We start from the raw sequence: 9685 nt of genomic DNA, 5'->3' as shown, positions 1-9685 counted from the left end.
CAACCCTTTGCGTGACGTCTTTGCCACTGAACCAATATAAGCGATAACTCCCACATCAGGACTCAGTTGTTTCTCAGAACAAGGTTTAACAGATCCGGTGTGATTTACAGTGTGAGAAATGTTCTGCTGGACGGTACATGTGAAGAGAGGACAACAACCAAACGGTTATCCTGCTGTAGCAGTAGAGAACAAGGTGTACTCCTTCAGAGGGCCCAATGATGACAGCACTGCTCAGATTGATGTGCACGTTTTCAACACAGTGTCTCTGCGCTGGAGGAAGCTGACCCCGGTGATGACAGGAAGAGAACGTCACCTTGAGGATCCCTCCTGGCGCAGGGGCCACACAGCTGTGCTGATTGAAGATGTTGTCTATGTCTGGGGAGGGTATTCCTTCTGCGATGTGCTTTATGCATTTGATGTTGATGCCCACAGATGGTTCAAACCCAGGGTTTCTGGGACTGTTCCAGAAGGGAGGTACGACCACTCAGCCTGTGTCTTGGGGAAGGACATGTTTATTCATGGAGGATGGACCGAACGGACTGGACTCACTAAGGACATCTACAAGTTGGACACCAGCACAATGGTCTGGTCTTTAATTAACACCAGAGGCATTACACCTCCTTCTAATCCATGGGGTCACCCTACCACCATCATTGGGACAAAGATGTTTGTATTTGGGGGCGGGGGGAATTATTACTTGAACACCATCAGTGTGTTTGACACAGAGACCAACTGCTGGATGAACGCACCTTCTGCACAGCTTCTTCCAGAAGGGCGCGGCCATTATTCAGCCTTTACCTACAATGGAGAGCTGTATGTATTTGGTGGCCGCAAATTATGGGCCTACTTCAATGATCTGTGGAAATTCAATCCAGAGACCTTATGCTGGAAGACAGTTGAGCCCAAGGGGAAAGGACCGGTTCCAACGGATAGCATGCACTGTTGCATGTTGGGAGATTGTATCATCCTCTTTGGAGGACGCAACACACCTGATGACCTGTATGTCTTAGACTTGAGTCCTAGTCTGAAGACGTTATGCAAGCTAGCAGTTATTCAGTACCGCCTGAAGCAGTCTGGACTCCCACACAACATCAGGTGGGAACTGGCAGCCATGACTACCAACATGGTTGACCTTCTCAGACAACATGGCTGAGGACAATGTGAAGTACAGATGTGTAATTTGAGAACGTCACACGTCATGCCATCGGCAAGTCAGTGAATTCTCAGAACATTGTTGTTTATGATTGTCGTGATTTTGTATGTGGCGTATCTGTCCTGACTCACGTCTTCAATGGGAAAACCCTTGAAACAACACAGGTTAAGACCAGCATTCTTCGAGGCGTCACCATCAACAAGTGCGACCTGATTTAAAAACAGGGCACGCTCTACTGGCGCACAAATAGGCCATACATGACCACGAGTTTACAAGCGGAAAGTTGGCACCTCATGAAGATTTATTTTTATTTGTTTTCCTTTTTCCCTCTACTGCAGGGGTCTTCAATGTTTTCAGTTCAAGCTGAGAGAGATGAAGTTGGGACCCCCACAACCTGTTCATAGATTCCATATAGTTTCATTGTTTGACAGCACAATCATCAGTGTATTTTGGATTCATGTCAATTTGTGTTATCAATATTTAACCACTTGAACCGTCAATACTTAATAAACTTGACCTTTCACTCTGTACTTAGTGTGTTATTTTTTCCCCCTCTACAAGAGTTGTAATGTGAGAGGGTGAGGCGTGTTGGTGAGAGTGTTTGGTCCTGTAAGTTAACTGCTGGAAACATGCACACATTCAAAACATAAGGTGCTTCCCTTCTTGGTCCAAGTGTTCTCTATCTATTCACAATCTCCTCTGGATGTGTCACTCATATTTTGGATTTGTGCATGTTTCGAGCAGTTAACTTACAGGACCAAACGGCCTCACCAACAGGTCTCCCCCTCTCGCCGTTATAGTAAAGTTATAATTTATGTCTAGAACCATACCTACAAAGCGTACTGTCCTGCGTAGGGAAGAGTTAAGGTGTGTAACCGTACCTACAAAGTGTACTGTTCTGCGTAAGGAAGAGTTAAGGTGTGTAACCGTACCTACAAAGTGTACTGTCCTGCGTAGGGAAGAGTTAAGGTGTGTAACCGTACCTACAAAGTGTACTGTCCTGCGTAGGGAAGAGTTAAGGTGTGTAACCGTACCTACGAACCGTACTGTCCTGCGTAGGAAGGAGTTGAAGTTGCATCCTCCAGCATTGATGGAACCCTCAGCTCCTGGTCTGATCTTCAGTCTGGACTGCATGCAGTAGATCACACCTTCACCCAGCATGATCTGGACAACACACACACACACACACACACACACACACACACACACACACACACACACACACACACACACACACACACACACACACACACACACACACACACACGCGCGCGCACACACACACACACACACAAACACACACACACACACACACACACACACACAGTGAGATTCCTGGGGGTTTTGTCATTAAGAAAACAAATGAGCTGTTATTGTTACAACAGATGCAAGATCAGCTGCAACGGACCAGATTCTACGAGTAAAGACGCAGTGAAATGAAAGATACTTTCTCCACCCTATTAGAGCATGTCCGTGGTCATTTTAGGCTGTGACCCGCAAAATAAACATATTTGAACTGAGGACCCCCACCCTGACAATCATTTGGAATTGTAGGTATTACATTTAATGTGACTCGGTTCCGCAGATACATATTGTGAAAATAGCAGATCTACATGCTCACAACGGGGCGTTGTGAGCATGTAGATCGGCTAATTTCACAATGTTTGCCTCTTGCTTACTTAATATTTGACAGTTTGGCCAGTCCTTTTGAATACTTTGAGGTCGAATAATTTGAATACTAAAAAATCACTATTCGAGAATGCCCTAGTGTGTGTGTGTGTGTGTGTGTGTGTGTGTGTGTGTGTGTGTGTGTGTGTGTGTGTGTGTGTGTGTGTGTGTCTCAGGACAGAGTCCCTGACACTGAAGTCCTCAGCAAGGCCCTGGTTGCCAAAACAAGTTTTCTTTGGTGAACTGGAAAGTGGCAAACGAGCACAAGGTGGCCCAAAAAAACGCTACAAGGACACTCTGAAATCCTCCTTGAAGAGCTTTAAGATGGACCTGAACCACTGGGAACACTCTTGGCCAAGGACCGACCAGCCTGGAGAAGGAAGGTCCAGGAGAGTGCAGTTCTCTGTGAGAACAGCAGAACATCATGTGCCCCTCAGGGCTCTGCATCCTCTCTGGCCCTGACCTGTCCTGTGTGCCACAGGGAAATCCGCGCTAAAATTGGTCTTTTTAGTCATCTGCACACCCACCAAAAGCCTACAAACTGAGACGTGCCATGGTCATCATCAACTCTGATGGACAAACAAGGTGTGTGTGTGTGTGTGTGTGCGTTCCCTCACCGAGGCAGCGGGTCCAGCGAAGGCCAGGCTGAGCAGCATGAGCAGCGGGATGAGCTCGTCGCCTCCGTCCACGTAGGGCATGCTGAGCGCGCGGTCGTGGCAGCGGAAACCCACCTGGGCCGGCTGCAGCACGTCCGTCAACTCCAGGAAGTACAGAGACACCATGGAGGAAGCCACGATGGGAAGCTACACCACCAGGAAGTACAGAGAACAGGAAGTAGAGAGAACAGGAAGTAGAGAGAACAGGAAGTAGAGAGAACAGGAAGTACAGATAGGAACAGGAAGTACAGAGACACCATGTAGTCTCGCGTGGCCAGCCTGTTGCCTCCGCGATTTGGCCAAATGCTCCCTGCATACAGTCTGGCAAACCGGAATAGAAATGATGAGTGCGAGATAAAGCGGATGTGACGCAACCGCTCCCTTGGTGCAGTAGCAATAACATGTCCTACTGGAAGCGTTATGTCTCCTTTCTTTATTTTTTGGGGGCATTATTTCGTCTTTATCTGGTGTTGTTGGTGTTACTTCCATGTTGTTTTCAAACGTTTTCTTAAACTATACACTCATAACAAGAATAGGCCGCTTGAATGACTTTGTCTGAGCTATTGTGTTTCTGTTATGTTTCCAATGGGACTACAGTTCAGTGCAGCACTGGCTACTTGCCATACTCGCCGTTCGGGAGCTGCCGTTCCAGACTCTATATAGCATTCGGAGATTGTGGAATAGTTGTCTGGCTACGCGAGACTATGGAGGAAGCCACGATGGGCAGCTAAGGACCAGGAAGTAGAGAGAACAGGAAGTAGAGATAGGAACAGGAAGTACAGATAGGAACAGGAAGTACAGATAGGAACAGGAAGTAGAGATACGAACAGGAACTATATAGAACAGGAATCTTGGGAGTGATAACGTATAACATATTTTGCAGTTTCTTCAGCCTAACTGGAACTGTAACCAAATAATGCCCCCGGTGCAGCCCGGTGCAAAAATAAATAAAAGCCTGCTGCAAACAGACGCCTGGTTCCTATTACACAGGATCAAAATCGATTTTGCGCATTAAACGCCTGGGATACTATTTGGAAATGTACAGTAGTACGATAATGTTTAGCATAGCAACCTAGACCATGCAGGGGTTCCCAATAGAGTTCTCAAATTCTGTCCGAACCCGACTATACCCGACACTTAGGGTAGGGCCTAAAATGTATGCTAACTAGCCTGCCCAGTTGGGCCCAGTTAGGGCCGGGCCTTAATTTTCAGGCCCGTTGCGAACTCTAGTTCCCAAACTTTTTGGCTCAGAGCACCCCTATAAATACTTTTTTCATCCCATACATTATTATATTCATAATTTTCACTCCCAACACCTTATATTTATGGCATCATTTAGGGTATACTTACATATGTTGCGAGGAAAGCATTGAGATAACAGCCATTTTGTTTAGAACTGACTGAAAACAACTACTGTAGTTTAAAATGATGCTAAATGTTTTTTAAAGGTATATTCAGTGATTGTATTTAATTCAAATAAAAATATAATTGGTAAATGTTCCATTCATTCTCCTCACTAGAATGTTTGCTGACCATATAAGGACTTCCACCATGGCCCGTGTTACGAGCCATGGTTGGCCTATGGCCGTAGTTATGTTATGATGTTTAGTTATGATGGTTAACATGAAAGTTTTGAGAACCACAGTCGCTCTGAATTAAGTAGGTCTGCTAAATGCCTAGATTGTAAACTACTGAACATAAAATGCCACAGTCTCGTAGTAAATCAGTATCATACATATCCTGAAGCTCAGTGATTGGGTCTAATGATCAAAACGAGAACATTATAATGGTGTAACTAACTAACTAACTCATTTCCACGCTGTAAGGCCAGTAAGGGACAAGATGACCCCCGGCCACTTTCATTATCAAATTATCTCACGGCACCCCAGGGTGCCCCGACACCCACTTTGAAAACCCCTGACCTACACACTAGTGCATTAAGATTCACTGTGCTTATGATGATGATGATGATGATGATGATGATGATGATGAAGGTACTGACCTCTACGAAGTAGAAACATGGCAGCAAGGTCAGACTGTTTTTAGGAGCTTTCTTCTTCAGCTGATCTCTGGACGACAACATCCTATGTGTACACACGCACGCACACGCGCACGCACGCGCGCACGCACGCACGCACGCACGCACGCACGCGCACACACACACACACACACACACACACACACACACACACACACACACACACACACACACACACACACACAGGGACGTGCAGAGAATGTTAGAGAGGCAGGGGGCTGAAATGTTTAAAAGGGCCTTTTTGATGAAACATTTTGAAAATAGCAGACCTCCAAGCTCACAACGCGTCACAGTGCAATGCGTTGTGGCCTTGGAGGTCGACTATTTGCGGTGCTTGATACCACACTGAACTAAGCATACCAGTAATCAAGTGAATACTGTAGATGTGTAGCGGCATGGATTTCTACACACAGAGGGCAATTCTTTCAACATAAGATGCTGCATTCAAGTTCAGGCGAGTTTGGACAAGGCAATTCTCTTGAATGCTGCCTTCAGGTATGGCATGGAAAGAGGGCATTTGCATTTATTTTATCATGTTGAAAACTGCATTCATGGGCTGGAGAGGGCACTTTTTACAGCCAGATAAATGGGTAGGGGCTCAAGCCCCCTTTGATGTCAATGTGTGCACATGCCTGCACGCCTCAGGGCGACATGCGAGGTCGCACCATGGCTTGGCCATCTGGCCAGTGATGTATGTATATCGGACCAGTTACCCATATATGGAGACCCCTGGTACCCATATATGGAGATGTATTGTAGGCTATATGGAGATATGACGTGAGAGCCCAAACATGCTTACTCAGTTATTCGTTATGTGAAAGTCCTATGATGTCTATGACATCTGACATCATGCCCTTTTATGCCCATACATGGAGATCCCTGTCTGTAGAATACTGTTTCTGTTAGTGTGGTATGTGGCCGATGTGACCTCCATATATGGGCATTCCCATATGAAGTCCTGTTAAATATGGGCTTAATATTGATGACATCAGGGAACTCCATATATGGGCATGGGCATAAAAGGGATTCTGTTATTGTGACATCACAGTGAAGCCAGAGCGTGATGTCAGAGCGGCAAACCCATAGAACCACAGTGTCAGGAGTTATACATACATACAGACAAGCTGTGACTGTCACTGTTCACATACTAATCTGCGAGCTACGGTTACAATGACGTTAATAATAGGGAGATCAGCGACCGTCAGGTCGCATACACAAACCTTTGAAGGCAATCGTAGTCAGTCAGGAGTGAATATCTGAACATACTGTGTACCGCTTTACTTGATTTTAGGCCAAAATCTGTAGGAACAGTGTCCAAAAATGTGTTTTGCAAAAATCGGCCTGATGGTGGCGCTAGAAGAGGGCCATGTGAGAAATGAGGTGGGGGTTGTGGTTTGGCAGCCAAGGAGTGTGTGCAAAGATTGGCATGGATAGGGGCAACGTTGGCGGAGACTGACTGACTGACTGACTGACTGACTGACTGACGGTGGAGCTTTTCATAGTAACTTGCGACCGTGGGTATTATAATTATACTAATAAAGTGTACAGAAAGTTATGTGTTCATGTGGCCACACCCACCAGCTCATAAGGTATATGCCTGGTTGTCAGGTGGGAGTTAACCCAGCTGAGGTTAGCACAGACACGTAGCTATAGGGAATGCTGGGAAATGTAGTCACATTATGGCCCGGAGGGGAAGGAGGGATGGATGGATGGACGGACGGACGGACGGACGGACGGACGGACGGACGGACGGACGGACGGACAAACAAACAAAACAAAACAACTTTATTTTGAAATGCCCACCGGATTGAGAGGAAACTAGTAAGGTTGCCCGAACGGCCAAGGCTCCAAAAACAGTCCCAGATGGTCTTTAAGGGTTTTAATTTATCCCAAACACCTCCAGAAGAACAGCAGTTTGCCACCAATATCTACAGTGCTTGGCCAATACAAAAATAACACACTTTCAACTGAGAATAATGAAAAACAAACAATAACAAAAACCCAACTGGATAAGCGCTCTCTCCAGGCTATACCTTGATCACTGCAGGGCCCTGTAGCTCTCATCCCTCAGGGCTGTTACCTGTGTTCTTGCCCAGAGAAACTAACTAGATTGTCCCTGCAGCCTCCCTTAAATAGGAGTGGATCCTACCACAAGACAGCCTCAATTAGCAAACATACATCCACGTACTTTCATCTAAATAATGACATAAATTACTGCAAAGGTAACCTACACATCTTAAAGACGTCTTACTATTAAACTTGGGGGAAAACTCAGAACGTGGCACCTTCCTATTAATCAAAGGAATGTGTGTGCGTTGTCATTGTATCTGTATAGGGTACGGGCTGCCACGTGACAAAAACATTGACCATTTTATGATGTCATTAAATCAGTGTTTTTTGATCAAGCCTTTTGACCCAGAGGCTTTCAGCATTCAGGAACAAAACAAACAAACAAACAAACAAACAACAAACAAACAACAAACAAACAAAAAGACAGGAAAGGCAAACTTGCACATTATAACCACACCTGGGGTGTGGTTAGAGTATGTTATTAGAGTATGAATGTGGTACTACTTGTCCTTACAAACACATCCATGTCATCGTTGTCCTACACAAGCCATCACACTCCGTTATGCTTTTATGTGTTTTGACAAGTCCCGGAAAAGATGCCATGTGATTGGCCAGTCCAGCACTTTGATTGGCACTTGTGCCATATGATCACCCCAAAACTTTATGAGACTGTGGTGGCTTTAGCATATGGATGGATGTCATTGGTTATGGTCTTATGTGACTGAGAGCATTTAGCCTGGATGAGTGGGTGGGGCTTGTCGTTTCCCCCTGTCGAGAAAAGCCTCTAGGCTTTGTTATGTATTTTTAGGTGATAGCTAGAAAACGACACCGCGGTGAAGTGAATAGCTCTTCACCCTGGACTCTGATAGAGGCTAAACACTCAGGGCTATTCAGCCCCCTACCCCCTCCAAAAAGAGTTGGAGAGGCCCTCATTGCACACTATAGAGAGAGATCTCTCTCTCTATAGCGCTGCTGCTACTCAAAGATTTGCCATTTCAGATCATAACAAGAGAGACAAGCCAGTGGGCCAATTACATGAGTTTATTTTGTTGTTGTCGGGTGGAAACCTTGGCCACCCAGCCCCCAAAATGGAACGAAGGCAGACATTTAATTTTTTTCCTAATGGCCGGCCTGGACCGGCCGGGAATGAACCGGCCGTTCGGGAGTTGTACCGCTTTTCCCAATGGCCAGCACGTCCCTGACTGTTATTATACAACAGGTAGTCAGGCTCTCAATGAAAAACAGGCTCTCCAACCAATCAGCTGCGTTGGTCAGGAAAGAGAGCAAGCGTTCCTCTCTCCCCATCCCCTAACCCTAACCCTAACCCTAACCCACACTATGCTAGCAGTTTTCATGTGAAGTTTAGGGACATAGTAGCTAAATGTGATTGTATAATAGCAATATTACACAAGAGGGTGTGGGTGTATCGTAATTATTGTACCTTCTGCGTTGCCGCAGACACGAGCCTGAAGGGTAATATTGCTTAAACATGCTTTCTTGTTTAGAACCTAGCCTAGCTACACCACACTACTGATGGCCAACCATCAGCACTAGTGTGAACAAAGCTATGGCTTTGATGCCATCTTAGAATGGATGTAGATATGTTTGACAGTGCAGAAACATAATTGCCTTCTTTGATGCATTAATGAGCGCCAAACATTATCAGCTGCACACGCACGCACGCACACGCACACGCACACGCACACACACACACACACACACACACGTCTCCACTCTGCAGTGTGTTAAACTGAAGTGACTGGAGTCTCATTTCTCTCATGTTGAGGGGGTCCCCACAGGATTTGCTTAAAGGGCAACATTGTTTTCTCACTCAAACAGTAAAAAAACCAACCAAGTGTACACAGGATAATATAAACATTTCTAAAGTGACAATTTAAGGACCTTTTTAATATAAAATGAATAAAACAAGACTATTACTGCGTCAAAAGTAATCAACAAACTATACTATGTATCAGGGCAGGAATTTCATGGATGCCATGTCCGCCGTTGCCCCTCAGTTTGGCCTTGTGCCCCTCAAAGACATGGCATGACCTGAGGGCACAGTGGTACACTGTACCACTTCCTCCTCTGTCTCTTTCA

General features: G+C 45.6%; 1 protein-coding gene across 1 annotated transcript in view; it reads right to left on the bottom strand.

The window, feature by feature from the left end:
- plppr3b (phospholipid phosphatase related 3b) overlaps positions 1-5560 on the bottom strand; it is a gene marked incomplete at both ends in the record, with an annotated part of 25298 nt that extends 19738 nt beyond the window's left edge. The window contains 3 exons of the mRNA XM_080752874.1: positions 2188-2317; positions 3439-3624; positions 5480-5560. Coding sequence (XP_080609000.1) covers positions 2188-2317; positions 3439-3624; positions 5480-5560 — 397 coding nt within the window. The remainder of the gene's footprint in view (positions 1-2187; positions 2318-3438; positions 3625-5479) is intronic.
- Between the last annotated feature and the right edge of the window lie 4125 nt (positions 5561-9685).

This window comes from Nannobrachium achirus, assembly GCF_963921795.1.
Source record: "Nannobrachium achirus genome assembly, chromosome: 1".
In the NCBI taxonomy this organism is placed as follows: Eukaryota; Metazoa; Chordata; class Actinopteri; order Myctophiformes; family Myctophidae; genus Nannobrachium; species Nannobrachium achirus.
This window is presented reverse-complemented; position numbering and strand designations above follow the sequence as displayed.